Source organism: Quercus suber, unplaced genomic scaffold, assembly GCF_002906115.3.
Source record: "Quercus suber isolate HL8 unplaced genomic scaffold, Cork oak 2.0 scaffold_45, whole genome shotgun sequence".
Taxonomy (NCBI): Eukaryota; Viridiplantae; Streptophyta; class Magnoliopsida; order Fagales; family Fagaceae; genus Quercus; species Quercus suber.
In genome coordinates this window covers 1,152,321-1,180,072 of record NW_027069510.1, presented here as the reverse complement: position 1 = coordinate 1,180,072, position 27,752 = coordinate 1,152,321, and the positions used below count along the sequence as shown (strand labels likewise).

General features: G+C 34.7%; 2 protein-coding genes across 11 annotated transcripts; one reads left to right on the top strand and one right to left on the bottom strand.

Moving 5' to 3' along the window:
- Positions 1–74: 74 nt before the first annotated feature.
- On the bottom strand, positions 75–17,861 carry LOC112022149 (mediator of RNA polymerase II transcription subunit 10b). 10 transcript variants are annotated; one of them, XM_024054725.2, is made up of 10 exons: positions 17,748–17,861; positions 17,603–17,629; positions 8,923–8,984; positions 7,965–8,059; positions 6,486–6,759; positions 6,312–6,392; positions 6,099–6,201; positions 5,874–5,963; positions 5,078–5,157; positions 75–527 (listed from the first exon to the last, which is right to left on the bottom strand). In XM_024054725.2, the coding sequence occupies exons 5-9, from the start codon at positions 6,710–6,712 to the stop codon at positions 5,086–5,088; spliced, it is 573 nt and encodes a 190-aa protein (XP_023910493.1). In that variant the 5' UTR covers positions 6,713–6,759; positions 7,965–8,059; positions 8,923–8,984; positions 17,603–17,629; positions 17,748–17,861; the 3' UTR covers positions 75–527; positions 5,078–5,085. The 10 variants fall into 10 exon arrangements, with proteins under 10 accessions (XP_023910493.1, XP_023910491.1, XP_065627600.1 ...); XM_024054723.2 differs by lacking the exon at positions 7,965–8,059; XM_065771528.1 differs by lacking the exon at positions 7,965–8,059 and having other exon boundaries at positions 6,486–6,697.
- LOC112022148 (homeobox-leucine zipper protein ATHB-7) lies at positions 523–1,503 on the top strand. The gene is made up of 2 exons (XM_024054717.2): positions 523–911; positions 1,101–1,503. The coding sequence occupies exons 1-2, from the start codon at positions 621–623 to the stop codon at positions 1,404–1,406; spliced, it is 597 nt and encodes a 198-aa protein (XP_023910485.1). The 5' UTR covers positions 523–620; the 3' UTR covers positions 1,407–1,503.
- Positions 17,862–27,752: the final 9,891 nt, after the last annotated feature.

Here is a 27,752-nt window from a genome sequence, read left to right as displayed (position 1 = left end):
TTCAACAAATTATATAACTCATTAAATAAGTAATGTGAAAAAAAAAATACCCATAAATAGTTTTATCAAACCGATTTGGGGATAAACCTTTTCCTTAAAAAAGAAATATTCATTAACATAAAATTTCACCAACCACAGAATGACAACTATTGAAGTGGCAAGTTATAATTAGTTTCAATAAAAATGTTGTTTATAGTTTGCTCTAATTATAACTTATCACATCAATTGGGGATTTTTTTTTTTTTTTTTTTTTTTATAGTAAGAGTATATATGTAAGGAACTCAGCTGAAAAGTATAAAGAAAAACAAAAATAAAAATTCCAGAACCTTATTAGATACAGAGAACATGGAAGCAGAAAGGGACGTCCCAACCCCTTTACTTGACAAGCGTCCGCATGGAACAGCTAGTGGGATGTTTTCTCTCTAGCAAGTACATTAGAAAATGCTCCTATCAAGACCAGCCTCAGGCCCACACTTTAGATATTCTTTACATCACTTCCCTCATTACATTTCTTTCAGTTCACACTCCTACAAGCAAAGTCTCAAATCTATTACTATAAGGTTATAACTAGTAAATGTTGGCTGAAGTGTGCATTGGTAGCAATAGAGAGTTCACATACTATGGCAAGTAAGAGGAAGAACAAGAACATGCAAAGATTCAGTGATGAACAAATCAAGTTGCTGGAAATTATGTTCGAGGAAGAGTCAAGGCCAGAGACTCGTATAAAACAGAAGCTAGCTAATGAGCTTGGACTACATCCTCGCCAAGTTGCTACTTGGTTCCAAAATAGAAGGGCCAGATTGAAGACTAAGCAGATTGAACGAGAGTACAGCTTATTAAAAGCTAGTTATGACACTCTAGCTTCCAACTTCGAGTCACTTAAAACAGAGAATCAGTTATTACTCCTTCAGGTACCATTATTTTAGTTGCTAACAATTATTAAGAACAGTTTTTTATTAGAATAAGTGGGGGTGGGGAATTTGAATCCAGATTCTCCCTATAGAGAGAACTGGATGTTATCATTAAGTTACAAGGTTTTTGACATGTTAAGAACAGTTAACTACAAGCAGTTCTGATAAGTATTTGTGTTACACAAACAGTTGCAGAAACTGAAAAATATGCTGGATAAGCAACATGGAAAAAATGGAAAGAGTAGTGACAACAACTCAGTGAAAGGAGATTCTACTTCTAAATCAAAAGAGAAGCCCAGCATTCTATCAGAAAGTGTCAACCATAACATCAACATGTTTATAAGTGATGCTAATTGTGAAGATGCTGAGTGTACTGAGGAAGAACCTGGCATGCTGAACATAGCAGAACCAATAGATGGTTCCTTAACATCATCAGAAGATTGGTGCAGTTTTCTTGACCAGTCAAGTGGTAATTCACAATGGTGGGAGTTATAGTTTTGAGCAATTGCACTATCCCTACTATTAGAGTAGCAAGAATATGTATGAAAATAATTTCCTAGAGAGTAAGGTAATATGATCAGCATTGCATTAACACACTGTTCATTTTTGTACAAGCTCGTCCAATACCCATTGGCCACTTCACTCACTTTCGAGTTGGTTAACAAAGATGGAAGGAGTCTACTCAAATATAAGAATTCCAAAGACCTCAAATAACTAAAAAGGATTTACTGACTCCAGATTCCATAAAGTGCATCCACAACTAAAAAATGACCATCAAAAGAATAACTAAATCCAGGACCTCTACAGTTGTCAGTTCTATAAGTTTAGACTCTCCACCTTATATCCATGTAGCATATCTCAGTTTCCTAGAGAGTAAGGTAATATGATCAGCATTGCATTAACACACTGTTCATTTTTGTACAAGCACGCCCAATACCCATTGGTCACTTCACTCACTTTCGAGTTGATTAACAAAGATGGGAGGAGTCTACTCAAATATAAGAATTCCAAAGACCTCAAATAACTAATAAGGATTTATCTGACTCTAGATTCCATAAAGTGCATCCACAACTAAAAAATGACCATCAAAAGAATATCCAGGATCTCTACAGATGTCAGTTCTATAAGTTTAGATTCTCCACCTTATATCCATGTAGCATATCTCAGTTTAGTACAGGTTAAAGAGAAGGGAAATGTTAGGAACATAGCTATTTTCACTTTTTTTTTCCTCACAACTTATTTAGATGGTAAATTATGATTGGAAATTGGAGTGACATCACTTTCAGATCAACCCACTATTGACACCACTTTATTATACCCTAATCACAACATGCCATATTGACAAATGTGAACATTTGCGTCCCAAGACTTATTGTAAGGAGAATTTTTCACTCAGCAAGCTAGCTTCTATTCATGCAAGTGCACACAAACACGCCCATTCGTACATATAAAGTCAAGTTGTTACACAAAGATACAGTAGGAAGAAAGAGGAATATCAGCAGATATGTGTGCTTCCTTGCACATGTTGTGATTTATTTATTTCCTGAATAAGCATTAGTCTTTAATAATACTGAAGCTGAAACAAACATCAATTCGTTAGAATCTGGTGGAAAATTCAAATCATCATATAATTCTCAGAAATATATGCAAGAAAATTCAGGTCCCTTGAAGAACTGAATTTGACTGATAATGAGGAAGTTAGAGCCTTGAAGAACAAAATTTTTATAATGGCCACACTAAATTGCAATCAGTATTTCTTTAAAGGCTAAATTGCATATTTGGTCCTCAACCTTTGACCTTTGTTTCAAAATCGTCCTTATATTTTAAAATATTTCAAAAAGGTCCTCACTGTCATCTAATAGATGGAAAGTACTGCCACAACAAACGAAATTAATAAAACCAAGGTCACTTTGATGACGTTGCATGAATCCTGCTGGCCACATCAACATTTTTCATCCAACAAATGACAATTAGAACATTTTTTTACACAATTTTGAAAGTATAGGGACTAAAGTGAAACATTTTAAAAGTATAAGGACGATTTGCAATAACAGTCGAAAATTGAGGACCAAATATGCAATCTAACCTTCTTTAAATTTGATGTGGCTTTATGGATGGATTTAAGAATGGCCATGCAAGAGTCTGCATATGGACTCTCTTACATGCATATATTACACTGGAACTGTCTATATATCCCCTGAATTAGGACTCCCTTGCTGTGAAACCATATTAATAATTAATGTCATACCACTTAATTTTTCACCCTAACAAAAACACCAAAGATTCGGATATCATGCATTCTATGACTTTTGTCCAAAAAATACACAATCATTACAAATTACATTCGCTCTCAAATAGTAGGCATGAGAGAGAGAGAGAGAGAACAAAAATCTAGGAAATCCAAGTTTATGTTAGTTGAGTAAGAAAACTTCTAACTGCAGTTTATAATTTTTCATCAAACATCAGTTGAACATTTGAATAGTATGCATACTCGTCCACAGAGGATATTATAAAAGCTTAAAAGCCAAAACTTGTCCCATAGCTAAACACTTTAGATAGCGTTGAAATGATCACCACAAATTTCTCTATTAATTACCTTGAATATTTTCAGCCTCATTCAACGTTCTTGGTAGCGTCTTACATTTAAGCCTTAATTTAAGGCAACAACATAGCATATTCTCAATAAAGAAAGTTAACTATAAATAAAAATAGATACTCTATCCTATTATTCCAGTTTTGTAGGTGAAAATTAATACCATAACATGCTTTACAATTTCCACTCTACTGATCCTACTAATATTGAAAACTAAAAATTCCCATGTTAGTATGTCCCATGACAACATACTTGGTCCCATATTTCCTTAGTGTAATGTATCTGAAACAAACCATTAAAATAAAATAAAGGCCAAGCAGACACAATTGGATGAGATGTATACTTTTGTAAAATACATTGAAGTGAAAGGAAAAGTTTCAAGTTATTCAAAGTGTACACATACAACGAATGGTCTGTTTTATATATTTTCCCCCACAAAGATCATTAGAAAAAATTAAGAGAAATGCTAACAAGTGCTCTCAGGGCACTGGTTAATAATCCATTTAAAGAAAGTTTTTTTTTTTATAAGTAAGAATGTTATATATACGAATGGCTACTCTATGCATGAAAACATAGAGCAAACCCAGAAAATATAAGAAGAAGAAAACTGAAAAAATTAAAAAAAACATAAACCAAACAACAGAATAATTACAAAAGAGAGAGAGAGCTTAGAAAAGAGGGGAGAGAACCACTAGTCGTGAGTCCCCATGCCCTAGACCAATCAAACAAAGTCCCACTAAAAGAGGCAACCATCTGAACACCTGAACTATCCAAATCCTCAAAAATCCTCTGATTCCGTTCCTTCCAAATACACCATAGGATGCACAACGGAACTAAATTCTAAATCTAAGACGAATGCTTCCCCAATCAATTCCACCAGCCAAAAAGCAAATCTGGGATCAATCTAGGCATAACCCAAGACAAACCAAAAGTTATGAAGACAAAGCTCCACAACTGATAAGCCATCTCACAATGAAGAAGTAAGTGGTCTACCGTCTCTCCACAATGCCGGCACATAATGCACCAGTCTACAAAATCCAATCCCCTCAATCGTCTCAAGTTACCACCCGTTAGAATCTTATTCCAAGCTACATACCAAACAAAAAAAGAAACTCGCCTAGGAGCCTTTACTCTCCATATTCCTTTCCAAGGAAAGACAATTGAGGGAGAATCCCACAATTTGTTATAATACGATTGGATGTCAAACTCCCCATTAGGCTTCAACTTCCATCTCATCCGGTCTCTAACATCCATTTAAAGAAAGTTTTTATGGGAAATGAAAAAAAAAAGTAATTAATATTTTGACAATTTTTTTCATTTCCCATAAAAGTGGTATCAAAACTTTCTTAAAATGGATTATTAACTAATGCCCTAAGGGCACTCGTTAGCATTTCCCAAAAAAATTAGAAGTGTGCACATGTCCAAATTTTTTTTTATCAGCATGTATTGAAAAGGAAGTAAAGAAAAATAACTCTGCTATAATAAATTAATGTATCCATCTGGAATTTTAACAACAATCACAAAATTACAGAAATGCTAAGAGATGGATATTAACAACCAAAGCAATACTTACATGAACACCTACAGCTCGGATTTGACCTTCATATCTCCATTTGGTAACATGCTTTGTGCCTGCGCAAGCCGCTTTGATTCCTGCATTAGATGTAAAAAGCAAAAAAGCTTAATATGGTAAACACAAAACATAAAAAGAAAAATACGCTAGACTTTTCTCCCAGATAGGCTCCAGCTCGGTTTACTTCTAAAGTAAAAGGTGATTAATTACTTGAATCAAGAATTGACTTCAACGTTGGGTGTTTGAAATTCTCATGCCATACATTCAATTACCAATCTCCATTCAAGTTAATGCACATAACTGTTTTTAGCATTTCATTCTTCATTGAGTAACATAACTCAAGAAACACAATTGCTTGAGGAATGAGATGCACATCCAGAATCTTCTTAAAGAATCTTCTAAGACAAATTCTTCACATTTTATGCAACAGCAGAAATAATAATACAGAACTAACAAATAAAGAGGCACCCTTCACAATTTTTTTTTCCTTGATTAGTAAGTTACATAGGCACTTGGAGGGTTTTGAACCTACAACCTCACCTCCATCTCATTATTAAGGTAGGAGGAAGTGCTAGTTGAACTATAGCTCATGGGCATGAGGTAACTTTTTACAAATGGAGTGGTTTTGATCTTATCCATGGCATTAAACGGAATTGGGGGAGAGCAGGTTGGAAGGAGGTTCTTCACGTAATAATGGCAAAAATAATAATAAATGTTGAATTTAAGTAAATTTATGGAGTGACATCTACAGAGAACCATTATAAGAAATCAGTGCATCAACGCAAATATAACTTACAGCAGCAGAGGCTGCACGTATCTCTCTATAAGATTCAACTTCATCAGGAAATGTTTGTTCAAGTTCTTCCAGAAGATGTTTGCGTAAACCCTGAAAAAAGTATGTAAGGTCAAAATAAAACCACAAATAAACACAAAATCCAATATTAAATCTCAAATTAACATGACGAAATAGAACTGAAAATATATAATTATATTAATATGTCATATCAGGAACAAAAGCAACCTTAAAGGCATCAGTTTTGCCTTTGGTGATCTGATTCTTGGCAATACAGCTGTTTATGACATCCCTTGTGAATTCATCTGGATTCTTTCCATCATCAATCAAACTAAAAGAGAAAATAAAATATCAGCGATCAGAAGTAAAGAAAACCTGAATTTGGTTCTAAAAGAATATTTGCAGTTGAAAAAAAAAGGCTAATCATGGGATAAGACTCACTTTAGCACTTCCATAGGAATTTGAACATTGCACTTCTCAGCTAATTTAACCATGTTGTCAAGCTCTGTAACAAGAGAATTGCTGCAAAACCAAACCCACAGTGGTTTATGTCTTTGAAAAGGAAGTAAAAAATATAAAGAACTAATTGTAATAGATAAGACAAAAGAAACATACAGGCGATGGAGAAGGGGAAGCTGAGAGGCAGCATTGAAGGAAGAGACAGTAAGGTAGAGCTGGTGAAGAAGGCCTAAAGTTTTCTGAATAGAGTTGATGACATGGTTCAGGTTTTGCTTTGGATCGTCCACAGCAGGTGTAGCTGCCGTATCATTGGTTTGAGAGATCATCATCCCATTGCCACCACCACCAGTCCCTGCTGTTACTGCACTCTGTGATGAATCCATTATTGTATTTTACTTCAAAAACCTCACTAAGACTTTCGAAAATGTATCTGTTGCAAAGAAATAAAGAATGTACAATATGAATATAAAGAAATTAAAAGTAGACAATTAATTGTTAAACGATAACTTCCTGCGGATGTCAAAAATTTTAAGGAAACCACAAAAATAATTCAATAAATAAAATAATGAACATGCCTGAATATATATGCAAAAAAAAAAAAAAAAAAAAAAAAAAAAAAAAAAAAAAAAAAAAGAAGAAGAAAGAAGAAGAAGAAGTAGAAGAAGCTGTCTTAAAGGTATATTCAAATGGATTTTTATCCAATCCTCCTCTCATTCAAATTTTCCATTATTTAAGAAGCAATTTTTTTTTTTTTTTTGGGATAGGTAAGAAAAATTATATTAAGAGGAAACTAGTCCGTTAAAGAAATGAAGTAGGCAAAGAAAATATGTACAAGAAGAGAGGGAATCTAAGAACAATATAGATTCCCTAGAAGTAAATCCCCACGCATGTGACCAATCAAACAAGGTTCCAACAAATAAAGCTAGGAACTTGTCCCCAACAAGCAAAAAAATTTTAAGAGAACAAAGTTGACTCAATTAGTGATTTTATAATTATTTTAAAATACCATCATTTATTAAAGGGAAAATTCCAGCACCCTCCCTTGAGGTTTTACAAATACACTACCAAGGAACATTTCATGAAATGATACTCCCCCCTCCTTTAAGGTTTGTATAATTGCAACATTTAAGTTCATACCCTCTCAAACTGTTATTTTATTAACAGGATATTCAATTTTTATAACAGATTCTTACCCAGGCAATGCACAAAATGACAGTCCCCTCCCTTGAGGTTTGTGGATGACTAACGCTCCCCCTTAGGTATGTATAAATTAATAAAAATCTATTTTAAAAATAGAAATATTCCATTAATGAAAACTAAACTTTTACATTTATATAAACCTCATGTCACCACCCAAACCCGAATTCCAGATTTGCAACCATGAGTGGCATGTTAATATCAAGCCTAAACTTGATACACTAAACTTGTATGCAATTTCTTTTTTAACTTCTTACTACTTGCTAGTCAGAGCATCTAACCTTAACCTTTTTCTCCAATGGATAACAAAGCCATCAATTATTTAAAATATCACAAGTTCATAACATAAAATCTCCAATTACATCAAAGGTTCCAGCTCTCAACAGTTGATTTTGATTCTAAGGTACAAAATCTCTACAGAAATAAGCGTAAAAATACCTAAAATAGAAAGCGATACTACATAAACCTAAAACTGGCACAGGCAAAACTCAACTAAGGCTCTTGCTGCTCCTCCATTGCATAAAACATGCTCACTGAGAAGTTTTTAAAAAGAGGTGAGCTGAAAGACTTAGCAAGGGGGGTTAGGAAGCATGAAAATTTAAAAAGAAAACATGAATGCATGTATATCAAAGGCTTTTCTTAACACATGGATATGCTTCAAGATAAAATTCTTTGAACATGCACAAATAATTTTTCATAAACTTCATGAACAAATCTTTTACATAACTTTAAAAAATAACTTGCATACTTTCTTTAAAAAATAAATCTCGTCACATAGAGAAAACACTTTCCTTAGAAAATTATATCTTATTATATAAAGCAACTGTTTTTCCTTAGAAGATTTTTCTTTTTAAATAAGTATTTTTCTCATGAGAAAACTTTTTAAGACCTGATGTGGAAAACTCTTACTTCAAAACTTATTAACATGAAATCTTCATATTTCATGATTTAACATCATATAACACATTTCCTGATCACTTTAAAACATAATTGCTGATAATTAAATAATTAATAATTTCCTTTACCATAGCATAAAACATAATTATTTAAAATTTAACTTTGGTCAATCTGTCAAGTAAGCATGTAAAGCATGAGGCATCCAACCCTCTTGGGCCAGGCATCCAATAGTCCCTAAAGTGTCGGGTATTCCCAAGTATACACATACTCATATCATCAATCACAAATGGCCTTGGCCCCTCATGATGATCCTTCATCAATTGCAGAGATGATTAGCGTCCACCCAGGTTGGTCATGACCAAACAAAGGTCGGCTACTTCACTCATCTCACAATTTGGCCTAGGCCACATTCCATGGAAAGCCAGTACCGTTATCCCTACCGGAGAAGTTCAAATCATGTCATGACCTTCCAAATATTTTAAAACATAGTTTCCCTAACCTCAGAGCAGAAGAAACGCAGGCCTAAACTTGAAGGAGCTCAATCCCGGGTACTAGGAACACCTAATCCAAAGAATAAAGCTTAATATTCTTAGTTCATTAATTTAAGGAAAATCAACATATAACTCTTAACCTAAAACACTCATGCAACTCAAGAAAATCCTACCCACCTAAAGGAGGTTCCCCAAAAAAGCAAGTTACATACATCAAACAATTTAACGTCCTACTTCAAAACATGCAGTTAACAAAGCAGTATCACACATCATTCATGAAATTGAGAATTATTAAAAATAGAGGTAGTAAAGCTTGTGCCTTTCCTTTGGGAACTAAAACTAAACAAAACAAAGGAGTAATAAAATTCAACTAAGTAGTAACTGAATCACATAAGGTAAATACAAACAAGAAACTACAAGTCTTTTAACTTACATCAACGGCATAAGATTATACAATCTGGGAGGCTTTATCAATAGCTCACATTACAAAAATAAAAATAAAAATAAATAATAATAATAATAATAAAAGACTTCTTTTAGACCCATTGGCATTACGTTTGATAGTAAAGGCCTCAAATTCAACATGTAAACCTTTGTCTCCTATTTAATCATGCTCCAGAGCTAATCTGATCTCAAGTGTCAAGGCTCCAATAATCATTTATAAACTTAAGCCACAATAGTCTAAAATTCATCTTACTTTAGAAAATACTCCTTTATCTTTCACAATATTTTTCCTGCTAACGAATACAATGACCCTCCAATGAAGAAATATAAAGAAAACACATCATAAACATTTCTCTGGACAGGTTAACAATTCACTACTCTTAGTTCAACTTTAGGAGGTCCAAAACACGTGGAAGAAAACTTATATCTAAACTACACATTATTTCCTGTCCATGAAATGAAGATGAATACCCTTTACTCACTGTCAAACAAGAGTGGCAGTGTAGTTATAAATTAAAATAAACCTACATACAAATTCAAATTTGAAAAGTGAATATGAAACCAAATTCATATAAAAAAATAAATACCTAACTTTGGCACCAAAGCAACCCCTAATCAATTTCATACACTTCCAAATAGCACCCTAGTGCTGATTTTCTATTATAAGGACATAGTCAAGTTTTCACTTTTCAGTGTAACTTAGCTACATTGTTAAGTTGGTTCCTACCAATCTCCTTGTTTCCCATTCCTTTAGCAACTCCAACATACCAACTAAAAATCTTTGAAAACTCATTCAATTACTAAACTCTAAAAGCATCAAGTCATTAACACCGAGGGATCTAAATAAATAAATATATATATAAAACTAGCCATATCTATCGACAAACAAGACAATAATTAGCAAGAACCTATTGTCTATCATCTCATAACATATTATTTCAATAGACAGAGGTTCTGGCCTTGACACAGTTACATAATGACATTTGCCAACACGGAGATTTAGTTCATAGGCCAATAATGCCTTTTGGGTGTTGCAAAGAAACTGAATATATATATATATATATATATATATATAATATATAAAACAAAGCAAAACAAAACAAAACAAAACAAAAACTAATCTAATCATATTTGGGCAAATTTTAAGTTTCTTGACATTACCTCAATCAATGGAAATTCACAGATTCAGTAGAAGATGATTAGGAGTTCTATCTTACAAAGAAATTGATGTTTCAGTTTTATGATACAACCCACAATTTGAAAATAGTTAATAACATTAAAGAGTTGAAAACCAGGGCAACTTGGGAGTTCCGACCATCACTAGATCTACAAAATTCAAAATTGGATCTTAAGAACAATAAACCCAAGTCTTGAAGGCATAGTTTTATGGTCTATTTGGTTGGAGGGGTGAAAAAAGGGGAAGGGATAGAAAATTGAGAGGATAGAAGAGATTTAGTTCTCTCATATGTGTTTGGTAGGGAGGATGGAAAATGAAGTTGGTATATATTTACAATTACGTTCCTATTAAATAAAACAAAAAGTAATACATTTTTTTAAATTAATAATTGTGTATGGACACTTCAATTTTATTTTTTATTTTTTAAAAATGACCACAAGACAAAGGATCCAAAATAGATGAGAAGAAAAAACAAAAACAAAAACGAAAACAAAAAAACAAATGAGAATGTAAGAAACGGATAAAGCAAAAGGAAGAAAAAGACAAAAAGTGGAACCAAAAAAAAAAAAACCAAAACCAGTGAACAATGATAATAGGAAAAAAAAATAATAAAAATAAAAATAAAAAGAAAAAAAAAGAGAAGGGAAAAGATTAAAAAGTTGCTAGTTGTTGGGGGAAGGAAAACTATGTCCAAAACACACTTCCCCCTTTTCTCTTGCATTTTCTCTCCATTTTGTAGAGATTAAGTGATGCGGGAGACACAAGAAGATTATTATTTAGTATTATTTATGTTTGCAAGTCCATTGTATTTTTATGTTTTAGGTCCTATTAGTTTATTGGGCTTTTAGTATTTTAATTTAGAATGTTATTTTTGTAATAAGGCAATTAGGGTTTCCTAACCAATTAGAACTAGGGTTTAGCAATCCTTTATAAGCAACCTATTGTACTCCTTGAGGAGATAGCTGATATTTTTTATGAATGAAAACAATGGCCGTTTGGTCTTTCTTTGGTCTGGTGCTGACTCCTAGTGGTTTTCCCGCTTGGTGCTGACTCCAAGCAAGGCCTAGGTGCTGACTCCTAGGTCATATCCCTTTATTTTTCTATTGTCTAGTTTTTGTTCTGGTTGTCCTGCGTCATATTTGGTATCAGAGCAAACACCGATCCGTTGAAGCATCACCGCAGGAAAGAGCCAGAAAATCTCACCCATAAAAAAAAAAATTAAAAAAATAAAAAAAAAAGAGGCAACCCATGCAAGCCCATCAGCCACCAACCGCCGGAACCCACAAATCAACAGCCACCGCCCCAAAACCCAACAGCCACCAGCTGCCAAACCCATTACCACACTTGACCACCGCTGTTGAGGACGTCGACCACCGCCGTTGAGGACACCGACCCACTCCGATGCCAAGGCCCGAGACAGCAGCCGCCACTCCCCATGCTTCATGCCGCCGTTGTCTTCCTCGACGTTGCACCGCCACTAGTCGTCGATCCCTAGCACCAGTCAAGTCCATCGCAGAGAAATTGTTTTCCAATTTTGAGTCCGTAGCTTGTTTCTTTAGTTTCTATAGTGTCTTTCTAAGTCTGTAGATTCTTTCAAGTTTTAAGTCCGTGTACTGTATTTTGTTATTTTTTCATTTAAAAAGAAAAAAGAAAAAAGAAAAGAAAAGAAAAGTCAAAAGGAAGGAAAAAAGGTAACGTGTTCTGCTGCCAGCCCAATGCATGTGTTGGGCCCTTAAGTTGCTTATCGCAGATCTATTTTGTGCAACCAGACCCACTCACTTGAGGAGCCAAGCCTCTGACTGTAGTGCAGCAAGTTGGCCACTGACAAGGAGAAAATCACAGCAGCTATTTGTTGAAGCATTATTTTAGAGAATCATGGTAATATCTGACGCGCCTTATTTTAATGGTGATGATACTTATCCATGAGATTTTGTCAACTGGATAAATGGGATGGAGCAATTCTTTGAGCAAGCAAATTGGGCAAATAATAAAAAGGTTAGGTATGCCAAGTTGAAGTTAAGAGGTCACGCACAAAGGTTTTGGAAGAAGCTTGAATATTTCCGCTATGTGGATTATGAACCTGCCATCAGTGTGTGGGAAGATATGAAAGAAAAGCTTTGTGATGAGTATTTGTCACCATACTATCGAGCTAAGTACCTACCCCAATCTCAGTGTGGTATTTTTCAAGTTAAAGCAAATACGATGAATCCTCATCCTCATCCTATTTCATGTCCTCGGCGCACTTTTGAACAATCTACCAAGGAATTATCTAACAGGGGAGTAACAGACTTAACTGTAAAGCTCATGGAAGATATTCAAGACAAGATTGCTCAATACAAGAAGACTCAATCCGATTCAATTGGAAAACTAAGGACACTAGATCACAATGAACTTCTTGCTGCCCCAATAGAGGACAACATTGATGATGATATCTTGGTCATTGAGAATCCTCCAGCAACACCAAAGCCTAATGTTGACAAAGACGTACATGCCTCAACAAATGTTGCTTTAACATGCATGCAAGGAAATGAATCTATTGAAGAGCAGCAAGGTGAAGAGATGGTGCCTAAAGAGAGTATTACATTAGAGGGTGCACATGATGTGAAAGTTGAAGTTGTTGAATGTGCTTCTGATCAACCCTCCACAATCCTTGAAGATCTACATCTTGGTGAAGTCGAAGAGGTTAAAACTACAGTGCTTCCTATGGTTGATAAGGTTCAAGACGAGATTATACTGATTCCACACATTGATTTTGTTATTCCAAATGAGTTTGATGTGGTAGAATTCAAGGTTTTTCTTTTCCCTGTGCTTCCTAAGGTGATTCTAGATTTGAAGCAAGTGTTACTTGTCAGCATCCTAATCCTTCAACACTTTAGAACTCGAGGTCGAGTTTTCTCCAACCAGAGGAGAATGATGCGGGAGACACAAGAAGATTATTATTTAGTATTATTTATGTTTGCAAGCCCATTGTATTTTTATGTTTTAGGTCCTATTAGTTTATTGGGCTTTTAGTATTTTAATTTAGAAGGTTATTTTTGTAATAAGGCAATTAGGGTTTCCTAGCCAATTAGAACTAGGGTTTAGCAATCCTTTATAAGCAACCTATTGTACTCCTTGAGGAGATAGCTGATATTTTTGATGAATGAAAACAATGGCCGTTTGGTCTTTCTTTGGTCTGGTGCTGACTCCAGGTCTACCCTAGGTGCTGACTCCTAGTGGTTTTCCCGCTTGGTGCTGACTCCAAGCAAGGCCTAGGTGCTGACTCCTAGGTCATATCCCTTTATTTTTCTATTGTTTAGTTTTTGTTCTGGTTGTCCTGCGTCATTAAGTTTTGGTGGGTTTGAGGGAAAATAGCCAAGCCCTGCCAATTTTCTCTCCTCCTCCCCCTCCCAAACAAATACCCCTCCCACCAATTTTCTCTCCTTTTTCCATCCTCCCCAAAATCATCCCAACCAAACATACCCTTACATCCTCAATATAACCCAAGAAGAAATCAAATTTATTTCATAACTAATATGAAGAAAAGAGCTTTTACCTTGTCTTCGTAAAGGACCAAAAATAACATGGCCTGGTGGTTATTGCTTTTAGAGGGGATAATAGATGATGGTGGATTTGTTTGAAATTGAGATGGAGGGGAATTGGGGCTGAAATTGAAATTGAGATGGAGAGAGAGAAGAAAGAAAGAAAGACATAAGCAAGAAGATCGGGATGTTACACCTCAAGGGGGCAATGTTATTTCATGAAATATTTGGGAGGAGTGTCATTTAATAAAACCTCATGGGAGGTTGGTGTAATTTATTCTTTATTAAATGAATCCCATTGGCATCAATACCACATGTAGACCAATTTGGCAACATCAAACATCATTTTATATCTACACAATAATAGTTTTGACTGACTTGACTTCAGAATTCTAAGATATTTGCATAAAATCTATAGTATCAAAGGTACATTAATACCATTTCAACAGCCACTTATCTGTTACATTTACTTTTTAGTCTTCCCCCAGTTTTTACAGTCTAACAGATGAAGATCACTGCAACACTGCCAAACTTATCCAGCCACTCTAACGGTACATTACCATTCACCCAATCATGTTGAAGAATTACCTAGAAGTACGTTGACAGAGAGACAAAAAAAAATCTAAATTTGATATTTTTTAGATACAATACTCTTTCAGGCCAACTTCTCTTAAATTTTAAAAAATATTGTACCTCCATCGCTTCTAAAAAAACAACACCTGGGACAGGACTATCTAATAAAAGGCCTAAAGCCGGAAGTGACCAAAGAAACCAATCATGTTCTAGTAAGAAATCTTGTAAGAGCAAGGTGAAGGATGAGATCGTGTGTTGAAGTATGTGTAACTTACCAATCAGGGAAAAAAATCATAATCGTTTAAAAGGAAAAAAAAAAAAAAAAAAAAAAAAAAAAAACAACTGAGTTTTTATTGTCCATTTCACAGGGTCTCTGGTGGAGCATGAAAACTCTAATAAAAATTTTCCTATATAATTACAGGTTCCTACAACTTAGTAGGTCGGTGACTGCAATATCACTCCACATCAAGTACCAATAAACCAACCTAAATTTGTGTTAAAGAATGTATTACAACACATAAATTTCCAGCAGCCATTAATGGAGGTTTGACTGGCTACTTCAAAGGAGGCAAGATCAAAAAGGTGTTGGATGAATTTAAGGCCTTCTCAGGGTGGGAAACTGAAGAACAAAAAATTGAAAATTTTGTGCAGGTACTTCCCCTATCCTTAAACAGAAGATTCCTATTTTCTTCACTTCAAAGAAGCTAATCTCCCAGTTAGATATTTCAGAAATCAGAATGCCTCTCATCTTGGGTAGGCTATGTTATTGTAGAGTCGTAACTTGATAATATTACAACTAGAATGAATTTTTTTCCTTTTTGGACCTCAAAAAATTTGTCCTTTGCTGGAAGATTAAAGCTTCTTCAGTTGGTTTTGTACAGCATCCAAAATTTTTGGCCTGGGATGTTTAAACTGCCTAAAAAGGTCATTAAGATTGTTGAACAAAAGCTTTACAAATTTTTTTAGAATGGTCCTGATGAAGCAGCAGGCAATGCCAAAGTTGCTTGGGAAAGCCTTTGTGTTTCTAAGAAGGGTGAGTTAGGCTTGAAGGGGATTGAGGAGTGGAATAAGCTGGATTGTTTTCTGGAACCTCTTTGCTCAAGCAAGTTCAATTTGGGTGGCATGTTTTCATATAAAACATATTGAAGGGGAAGACTTTTGGTGTGTCAAGGCATCCATGACAGTACATGGGGTTGGAGAAAATTACCGAAGTTAAGAGGAATGGCAGAAATATCTGAAATTTTCTATTGGAGATGGATCCCAAATATCCTTTGGCATGATTCGTGGCACCCAGATGGAATTTTATATGAAAAAAAAAAAAAAAAATGGCTAGGGTCATTTATGATGCTGCTAGTAGTATGGATACAAAGTTGGCTAGCTTGTCGAGGGATGGGGATTGGAGATGAAAACCTGCAAGATCATATGAGTGTGTAGCCATTCAAAGAAAATTTTGCTTGATTGAGAATGGAGATAAAGACTAGCCTATGTGGCTAACCTCAAAGAAAGGTTAATTCAATTGTGCCATGACTTGGTGTGCAGTTAGAGTGAAAAGGCAACAATTCCATGGTTGAAACTAATTTGGTTTCTCATGGCCATATCAAAGCATGCTTTCATGGATGGCTTGTGTTTAAAAGTAGACTTCACACTCATGATAGGTTCCATCAATGGGGCAACAGTGGGTTTTTTTATTTTTTTTAGAAGGGTCTCGAAGAGAAGAGATCATTTATTCTTTGATTACTTGATCGCTTTCTAAGAGCATATGGAGTGAAGTGATGGTATGCTGCCTTGTTGGAAATCCTGCATGTTGTTGGGACTTGGGATGATGTGGCAACTGGGGATTGCATAATTTGAAGGACAATAATCTTAAGGAAGTGTTATGCAAGCTGAGCTGGGAGGTAGTCATGTATCATGTTTGGATCCGGAGTAATGCCAGAATCCATGCTGGGAATCTAACGAGTGAAGAGTCCACTATCCAGGCCATAAAATGGGAAGTTAAAGACTCATGTCCAATCTGAACGAGGCTTCAAAAACACAATCTGTAACAAATTCCTATGCTGTAATTGGGAAATATCTTCCTCAGTTCTTAAATAGTTGCCGTAGTTTAGGATTCTGTTAGCTGTGCTCCTGAATTATAAGTGTTCTTATGGGATTATTTCCTTACTGTTGTAAATGTTTTTCATGAATGAAATTCATCTAATTTATTGGGAAAAAGAATAATAATAAACCAACCTAACAAGAGTAGAACCGTACAAGAAACCCATATAAAGAATCAAAGAGAAGTGCTGAACTGGCAGAAGGTCAAAATGTACAAATATATAAGTCATGTTCAAGTTGCACCTAGTGTAACTCTTTGCAATGTTAAACAAATAATTTGACAAATCAATCATTGAATTATATAGTCGTGCTATACTCTCCATACTAGCAAAATATCAAGATAATCGGAAACCAATAATTATCTCACCATAAAGGGTTTAAATTTCAAGTATTTTTTAACTTCAAAATTATATGAAAAACATGAATAATGGATCAAATAGTAAATAACATCTAGTTAACACAGAATTTGAATGCATAATCCAAAGGTGTAATTCTCAAACTATTGATATAATAAATAAACAAAAAGTTATGAAGCAGTGGAACATTGCATGGAGTTACAACAGGTGTACCGCTGAAAACAAGGCCAATTAACAAACTGAAAACCCCAAAATTCTTCGTAGCTTCTAATTTAGATTGTTAAAGGCACAACATAAGATCAGCCCTCAATCTCCTTTAAAAATAAATAAAAAATAAAATTCTTACCATTTAGTAACTAAATTGAGAAAAAACCAAAACATAGCACTGATTTCACAGAATATTTATATAAAGAAATAAGAAAACTCAGAGATAAATTGCCTAGAAATACAAAGAAATAAGCAAATATAGGAGTACAAATTGAAGTTGTGTTCGTTGTTTTCTCATATCTTTGGAAGGACTCACCTGAGCGAGCGAGAAAGAGAGACCTAACTAGAGAGAGAAACAATTGAATGGGGGAGGATTAGACAGTTTAGTGTAGAAGGAAAAGGTTATATATGTACATACATAGGAAAATTCGAGAAAGGAACAGAAAATCGATTAGACTTACAAATTTGGTTCGAATTGAAGAAGTCCAACAAAGAAGACAGGTTTGCAGAGGTAAAAGTTGCCGGAGTATTCTTTTCTTGTTGCCTACGAGGTTCGATAGGTAGTCGCCGGAGTGTTCTTTTCTTGCCCTCGTTGGAGGGAGCCACAGACTCGATAAGTAATCCTGTTGGGGTTTATGGATTTGGTGGAGGAGAGCGAGACTGATTTTGGTTTGAATGGGTTCCAAGTTTAAACGGGGGTACAAATATTCTGCTCCACTTTTCCTACTTTCACTCCATATTTCACTAATAAATATTTACCATGTATTTACCTAATTAATTAAATACTACTATTAATTAATAACTGTATTATTAATAAGTCAATAATGATAGTATTTAATTAATTAGGTGAACACGTGACAAGTATTTATTGGTAGAGTATAAAGTGGAGCAGAAAAAATGTGACAAAAGATTTGGACCCTTTCAACAGGGCAAAAAAAAAAAAGAACAAAGATATTGACAGTGTTAAACATTGTTTGCTCTGTTAAAATTTTTTTTAACTAATAGACAGTGGGATTTTTTAAAGAGAAATGATATATCTACAACAATTTTACAATATTTTTACAACAAATTCTAAGTAGCAGGTTGTTACTAGTTGTTATTATTGGGGCAAAAAAGTAATCTTAGTATTAGTTTCAAATTTGAACTAATAACAACTAACCACCTGTGATTTATTATAAAAATGTTGTAAAATTATTGTAGACGTAGTATCTCTCTTTTTTTAAAAAGGAGTACAGAACATTGGCCAAAATTGGCAATTAAAACCAATCTCTAGGTAATATAGTTAGTTAGCAATGTTTCAAAACTATATACTAAACTAGCATCTCGAGTTTAAAAGACTCGATTTACCCCTAAGAACTCGAGCCTCAAAGGCTCAATTACTGTGTTTTGATGTAAATGATGTGGTTTTTTTTTCCTTGTGAAATCCACTTAGAACTCGATCCTTAGAGGCTCGATTTCCATATCGACCCTTAGAGACTCAATTTCTGTGTTCTGAGAATGACGTGGTTTATCCACTTGGAATCCACCTGAAAATCGACCCTTAAAGACTCGATTTATTAAAAGCAAAATCAAGCCTTAAAAGCTCAATTTGCAAACAGTGGTGGATATTAATCCACATAGTTTCGTTAGGTCCCTATTTCCTCATAAAGGTCATTCAGACCCCAGCTCTTTCTCTGTTGTGGGCCTCTCGGGCTGATAAAGAAGAATACCTCTCTTCATTCTTGTACTCTCTCACTCTCTCATACAGTCCTAACACTCACAACTCATAAATCCACATGTCAGGTAAGAGTATCTGCACTTTAGAACTTCTACCAATTTCATTGATTTATTGAGTGAGGTTTTTAAGATATTATTGTAAATACTGTTCATATGTATCTAGTTGTTAGTGTATATATTTGCTAGGTTTTTATAAAAAGTAAAAATTATTTAAGATATATTTGTATTGTTAAGTTTTTATCCTGGGTAAGTAATGGATCATGGGTGTGTTTGGATTGAGCTTATTGTTGCTGAAACTGAAAACTGAAAACTGAAAACTGAAAATACTGTAGCAAAATAATTTTTAAATGTGTAAATAGTACCGTGGGACCCACTTTTAATATTTTTTATTACATAAACAGTGCATGAACAGTACGTGAACAGTGCACGCACTGTTCATGCACAGCTTTTTTGTCTCCCAAAAGTAAAAAAATGCGGCAAAAAAAAAAAAAAAAATGGCTAGGGTCATTTATGATGCTGCTAGTAGTATGGATACAAAGTTGGCTAGCTTGTCGAGGGATGGGGATTGGAGATGAAAACCTGCAAGATCATATGAGTGTGTAGCCATTCAAAGAAAATTTTGCTTGATTGAGAATGGAGATAAAGACTAGCCTATGTGGCTAACCTCAAAGAAAGGTTAATTCAATTGTGCCATGACTTGGTGTGCAGTTAGAGTGAAAAGGCAACAATTCCATGGTTGAAACTAATTTGGTTTCTCATGGCCATATCAAAGCATGCTTTCATGGATGGCTTGTGTTTAAAAGTAGACTTCACACTCATGATAGGTTCCATCAATGGGGCAACAGTGGGTTTTTTTATTTTTTTTAGAAGGGTCTCGAAGAGAAGAGATCATTTATTCTTTGATTACTTGATCGCTTTCTAAGAGCATATGGAGTGAAGTGATGGTATGCTGCCTTGTTGGAAATCCTGCATGTTGTTGGGACTTGGGATGATGTGGCAACTGGGGATTGCATAATTTGAAGGACAATAATCTTAAGGAAGTGTTATGCAAGCTGAGCTGGGAGGTAGTCATGTATCATGTTTGGATCCGGAGTAATGCCAGAATCCATGCTGGGAATCTAACGAGTGAAGAGTCCACTATCCAGGCCATAAAATGGGAAGTTAAAGACTCATGTCCAATCTGAACGAGGCTTCAAAAACACAATCTGTAACAAATTCCTATGCTGTAATTGGGAAATATCTTCCTCAGTTCTTAAATAGTTGCCGTAGTTTAGGATTCTGTTAGCTGTGCTCCTGAATTATAAGTGTTCTTATGGGATTATTTCCTTACTGTTGTAAATGTTTTTCATGAATGAAATTCATCTAATTTATTGGGAAAAAGAATAATAATAAACCAACCTAACAAGAGTAGAACCGTACAAGAAACCCATATAAAGAATCAAAGAGAAGTGCTGAACTGGCAGAAGGTCAAAATGTACAAATATATAAGTCATGTTCAAGTTGCACCTAGTGTAACTCTTTGCAATGTTAAACAAATAATTTGACAAATCAATCATTGAATTATATAGTCGTGCTATACTCTCCATACTAGCAAAATATCAAGATAATCGGAAACCAATAATTATCTCACCATAAAGGGTTTAAATTTCAAGTATTTTTTAACTTCAAAATTATATGAAAAACATGAATAATGGATCAAATAGTAAATAACATCTAGTTAACACAGAATTTGAATGCATAATCCAAAGGTGTAATTCTCAAACTATTGATATAATAAATAAACAAAAAGTTATGAAGCAGTGGAACATTGCATGGAGTTACAACAGGTGTACCGCTGAAAACAAGGCCAATTAACAAACTGAAAACCCCAAAATTCTTCGTAGCTTCTAATTTAGATTGTTAAAGGCACAACATAAGATCAGCCCTCAATCTCCTTTAAAAATAAATAAAAAATAAAATTCTTACCATTTAGTAACTAAATTGAGAAAAAACCAAAACATAGCACTGATTTCACAGAATATTTATATAAAGAAATAAGAAAACTCAGAGATAAATTGCCTAGAAATACAAAGAAATAAGCAAATATAGGAGTACAAATTGAAGTTGTGTTCGTTGTTTTCTCATATCTTTGGAAGGACTCACCTGAGCGAGCGAGAAAGAGAGACCTAACTAGAGAGAGAAACAATTGAATGGGGGAGGATTAGACAGTTTAGTGTAGAAGGAAAAGGTTATATATGTACATACATAGGAAAATTCGAGAAAGGAACAGAAAATCGATTAGACTTACAAATTTGGTTCGAATTGAAGAAGTCCAACAAAGAAGACAGGTTTGCAGAGGTAAAAGTTGCCGGAGTATTCTTTTCTTGTTGCCTACGAGGTTCGATAGGTAGTCGCCGGAGTGTTCTTTTCTTGCCCTCGTTGGAGGGAGCCACAGACTCGATAAGTAATCCTGTTGGGGTTTATGGATTTGGTGGAGGAGAGCGAGACTGATTTTGGTTTGAATGGGTTCCAAGTTTAAACGGGGGTACAAATATTCTGCTCCACTTTTCCTACTTTCACTCTATATTTCACTAATAAATATTTACCATGTATTTACCTAATTAATTAAATACTACTATTAATTAATAACTGTATTATTAATAAGTCAATAATGATAGTATTTAATTAATTAGGTGAACACGTGACAAGTATTTATTGGTAGAGTATAAAGTGGAGCAGAAAAAATGTGACAAAAGATTTGGACCCTTTCAACAGGGCAAAAAAAAAAAAGAACAAAGATATTGACAGTGTTAAACATTGTTTGCTCTGTTAAAATTTTTTTTAACTAATAGACAGTGGGATTTTTTAAAGAGAAATGATATATCTACAACAATTTTACAATATTTTTACAACAAATTCTAAGTAGCAGGTTGTTACTAGTTGTTATTATTGGGGCAAAAAAGTAATCTTAGTATTAGTTTCAAATTTGAACTAATAACAACTAACCACCTGTGATTTATTATAAAAATGTTGTAAAATTATTGTAGACGTAGTATCTCTCTTTTTTTAAAAAGGAGTACAGAACATTGGCCAAAATTGGCAATTAAAACCAATCTCTAGGTAATATAGTTAGTTAGCAATGTTTCAAAACTATATACTAAACTAGCATCTCGAGTTTAAAAGACTCGATTTACCCCTAAGAACTCGAGCCTCAAAGGCTCAATTACTGTGTTTTGATGTAAATGATGTGGTTTTTTTTTCCTTGTGAAATCCACTTAGAACTCGATCCTTAGAGGCTCGATTTCCATATCGACCCTTAGAGACTCAATTTCTGTGTTCTGAGAATGACGTGGTTTATCCACTTGGAATCCACCTGAAAATCGACCCTTAAAGACTCGATTTATTAAAAGCAAAATCAAGCCTTAAAAGCTCAATTTGCAAACAGTGGTGGATATTAATCCACATAGTTTCGTTAGGTCCCTATTTCCTCATAAAGGTCATTCAGACCCCAGCTCTTTCTCTATTGTGGGCCTCTCGGGCTGATAAAGAAGAATACCTCTCTTCATTCTTGTACTCTCTCACTCTCTCATACAATCCTAACACTCACAACTCATAAATCCACATGTCAGGTAAGAGTATCTGCACTTTAGAACTTCTACCAATTTCATTGATTTATTGAGTGAGGTTTTTAAGATATTATTGTAAATACTGTTCATATGTATCTAGTTGTTAGTGTATATATTTGCTAGGTTTTTATAAAAAGTAAAAATTATTTAAGATATATTTGTATTGTTAAGTTTTTATCCTGGGTAAGTAATGGATCATGACTCTTTTTTTTTCTTTTTTTCTTTTTTTGGTTTGGTTTGATATTTTTCTTTATCAAAACTTTTGTTAGAATGATTTGAAATTTTGTAATGGGGGTGAGTTTTGTCATAGTTGAACAGCCAAATTCAATTGCAGCTGCATCTTAGGTTTTTTTTGGTTTTGAGTATGAAATTATAATGATTGAGTGTGTTTGTATGTGATGTGGGGTGAGTATATGGAAGTGTGAGGTGTGTTTGTATATGCATATGATGTAACAAGTTGTAATTTTAATACTTTGTCTAGATAAAAGGTTTTGTAATTGATGTCAAATGAAATAGATAAAATATGTCACTAACATATTACACTTTACTCTAATAAGTTCACTATCACAACTAAAAATGATTGATATAAATATATACTACGGTGGACCCCTTATCAATCTTAAGGAGACTAACGAATTCCCATTTAAAGGGCCAGGTATCGAGTGCTATTATATGATGACGTTGAAGACGTTGAATGATTTGAAGATGAAAATTATGGAAGAATTGAAGTTGAACATTGCTTTTTATAACATAAAGATTATTTACCGTTACCACAAGAAGTCCTTCATAAACGGATATATTACAGGTATATAGAAATCAATGAAGCCCAAGATTTTCAGACCCGGACCGTTCATTGAACAGTAAAAAATAGAGGTTCAAGGTTTTTGAGGTCGAACCAAGGTTGAACCGGGGTCGAACCGTGATGATGTCATAATTAATTTAATAATTATTTAAATATAAATAAATATATTAAATTAGTATAAATAGAAAAATTAAATTAAATAATCCAATTAAAACTATAAATCCATATTTTAACTATGTCTAATATATCCATCTCAAGCCCAAATATGAAATATCTATCCAATAATAATAATAATAACCATTTTTTTATAAAAAGAAAATTAAAAACATCCATTTGTACCGGCAAGTGGAGAAAAGAGGATGATATGCATCAGTTTGGGTGATAAAACCAAACACATGCCTGCCTGATGCCTCTTGCCAGTTGCCTCCCACTCCCACCTCTATTATTTTCTTTTTCTTTTTCTAATCCACATCACACGCCTAGGACCTACAAGTACAACCTATTGTCATTACAATTTCCAACAAGCCCTCATCTCCACATGATTAAACTTATCACTTCAAATTTCCAACAAGCTTCATCTCCACACGATCAAACTTAGCCCTCATCTCCACACTATCAAACTTAGCACTTCAAATTTCCAACAAGCCCTCATCTTCACACGATCAAACTTATCACTTCACTATCAAACATTTCTTTATTTATTTTTCAAAACTCTTTCACTTCAATCGTAGCTCTCTCTATCTTTCACCTTAGACTTTCTCTTTCTATTAAAGATTCAAACCTTCAACCCCTTCTCAAGGACTCAAAGCAGAAAGTATGACTGGCATGAGGGGAGGGAAAGAAGCATTTTGTGTGTAATTTTGTACCGGTCTGGTATCCATTAACCGGCTGGAATTCGGTATATATCGCGGTATGGTGCCATTTAAGGCCTTAAATTTTTTTTTTTTAAGAGGGACCTATAAGAACCAGAGAACCGTTCATGGTTCTCAGAACCGTGAGGTCTGACCGTGGTTTACACAGGTCCCTGTTTTTTTCCCATAGAATGGTTCTTAAGACTAAAAGAACCGTAAAGATAAGCGGTTCGAGGTTTTTCCGGTTGAACCGTACGGTCCAGTCCAGGTATCAAAACCATGATGAAGACAAATATGTGAAGATCATGTTTAATAGGATCCATAAAATGCCCAAAATAAATGCTACTAAGTTGTACGTCAATTTGAAGCCACTTGCAAAAGTTGGTGCCAAGGTGGTGCAACAAACAACCACATCTTTACAATTTACAGCCCTAGATGATGGATGCACTACAATGGGAGGCTATACACTCTTACATCAAGAGACACATTTAGGGGAGAAAGACGAAGATGAAAATCATGCTGCCAATAATGGTGAAACACTCTCATCTCAAGAGACACATTTACATGAGGAAGATGAAGACGAAGATTATGCTACTAATAACGGTGAAAATTTTGATGATATAGATGAGTACGAAGTGAGGATTGAACGAGGCGACTTTGACAAGGATGTTAACGACCATGAATTTGCTCCCAATTTTAAAGATGAAAATATAGTTGATTGTGATGAAGGTGATACGAATGATGATATTGGTGTCCAACATGTTACAAATACGACCACTGCCTACACACCTCATGCATCGTCATTCTATGCAAATACTTGGAAAAATATGGTTGATCCTTCATGTCTTCAGATACCATTTGTTTGTACTTGGGAAGAGGGGATGAATGTAAAGGGTTGACTTTTACAAATAAAGAGGCAGTGAAGCGTGCATTGATAATCTACACTAGGAGTGGCAATTCATGTTCACGGGTCGGGTTCATGTCGTGTCGAGCCATGAGTATTAGGCTATATGGGTTAGCCCAAACCCGACCTGTTTAGTAAATGTGTCAGGAATCCTTAACCCGAACACGACCTGTTTATTAAACAAGTCGACCCAACCTAACACATTCAACTCGTTTAATTAACAAGTTATGTAAAGGTCAATACAAATTACCCATTTAATTATCTATTTGATTAATAGGTCATACCAAACCTATAAAATTTTTTGTCAATTCCCATATATCTAAAATTGAAATACAATTACAACTATAAATATAGTAATAAACATATAAAAACAACCATTAATTAAGTAATAATATCAAAATAACTAATAATTTTATAAGCTAAATGGGTCAAATAGGTCAGACGAGTTCGCCTGTTGAACATGAACATGACCCGTTTATTAAACGGGTTAGTCATGTGCAACCCGAATATGACCCGAACCCATTTAGCCTCAACTCATGATTTGTTTATAAATAGGTTAGTCGTGTCGGGTTTACAAGTCGTGTCAAATTTTGTCACTCCTAATTTACGCAGCAAAGGATAATAGAAATTTTACAATTAGTAGGTTGACCAAAACTAAATTGTGCGCAAGGTGCATTGATGAGTCATGCAAGTAGTACGTTAGGGCATTCATGAAGCCAAAACTTAATGGTCTATGAATGGTCACATCTTATATGGGTCTACACAGTTGCATACCCCTTGGCCTGCGAAGAGACGGTAGAATGATGGGTTCTAATTTTGTTGCATCAGAAATTGTTCCAAAATTGCGATAGGATCACAGTGCTTATATTGATCAACTATGGGATATCATTAAAACGAAGTATAATCATGAGCTTTCTTACTATAAGGTATGGGATGCAAAACAAAAGACAATTGTGAAGATATTTGGGGATTGGGAACAATCTTACCAAAAGTTGCGAAAGTTGTTATTGTCATACTTAGTTCAGGATCCAAGCAAGGGAGTCAATACCGTACCGGAGGCTGTACCGGTTTGTCTAACGGTACGATATATTTCGGATACCGGTCAATACCGGTGTACCGTTTCGGGTTTACCGCTATTTTTTATATTTATAAATATATATATATATAGATATATATATATGTATGTGTGTGTATATATATTATAATAAATATAAAAGCTTACCATAAAACATTTCCTCAATTCAGAACTAATTATTCATGATTTTATACTTTAGTATCAATTAAAAGAAAAAGAAAAAAATAAAAAAAAAAAAAAAAAAAAAAAAAAAAAAAAAAACTTTTTTCTGTATCGGCCGGTACGCCCGGTACCGGCCGGTATTGCCCGAGATTGGCCGGTATGGCCGGTACGGCCGGTATTTAAACCGGTACGAAACGTTAATGTTTCGATACCAGTATGCAGCCGGTACGGTATGTACCGGCCGGTACCGGTACGGTATCGACCACCTTGGATCCAAGTACCCGGTACTTCTATCACACCATACCCAAGAGTGCACCTGGTACTACATTACTACGCTTTGTATTTTGGGCATTCACTCCACGTATTGATGGATTTAGATATTGCAAGCTAGTAATCAATATTGATGGAACCCATTTATATGGTAAATATCGAGGGGTGTTGTTAATTGCAATGGCAACCAATGCTAACAACAAGGTTTTTCCTCTCACCTTTGCCATTATGAACAAGGAGTCAGGACCTAGTTGGGGGTGGTTTTTAGAGTGCCTCAGGATTTCGATAGGGAATGTGATACCCGATGAGGGCATTTGCATTATTTCTAACCGGCATGCCGATATCAAAAGCGCAATTGCAACGTAGCCTAGAGGTGATGACAGAAGAGTACGGGTATTTCACCGATATTTCCTTTGATATGTGGCTAGAAACTTCAACACACAATTTCAAGACCCAATTCTAAAGGCATTGGCCTTGAAAGCTAGATATGCTACTCAAGAAGCTAAATTTAACTCCATAATGCAAACCATTAAGGAAGTTGAGATTAATGCCCTTAGGAAGAATGTGACGATACAAACAAAGAAAGGCGATATAGATAAATGGACCCAGTTACATGATGGTGAAAGACGTTATAGGACAATGACAACCAATATCTCAGAGTGCTTTAATGGGGTACTTAAAGGGCTTGTCCATTGATGCAATGGTTGAGTTCACTTTGTGCAAACTTGTTGCATATTTCCATGATCAACAGAAAGAAATTTCTTCTGATCTCTCTCAAGGTAAGGTATGGAGTAAATATGCCTTGGGGATCTATAGCTCAAATCTACACAAAGTTTCAGGACACTCTATGAGGGCATATAATCATGAAGCTGGTATATATCAAGTAGTGACCCTATACAACGACTATAGCGGTGAAGGGGGAAACCACAGTCATGAAATAAACATAGTGGCTAGAATATGTGGTTGTGGAAAATGGCAAAACATTAAAATCCCTTGATCACATGCAATTAGAGTTTTTTAGTGTTTGTGAATTAATCCAACCAACTATATTGACCCATGTTACAGTTTAGACAATGTCATT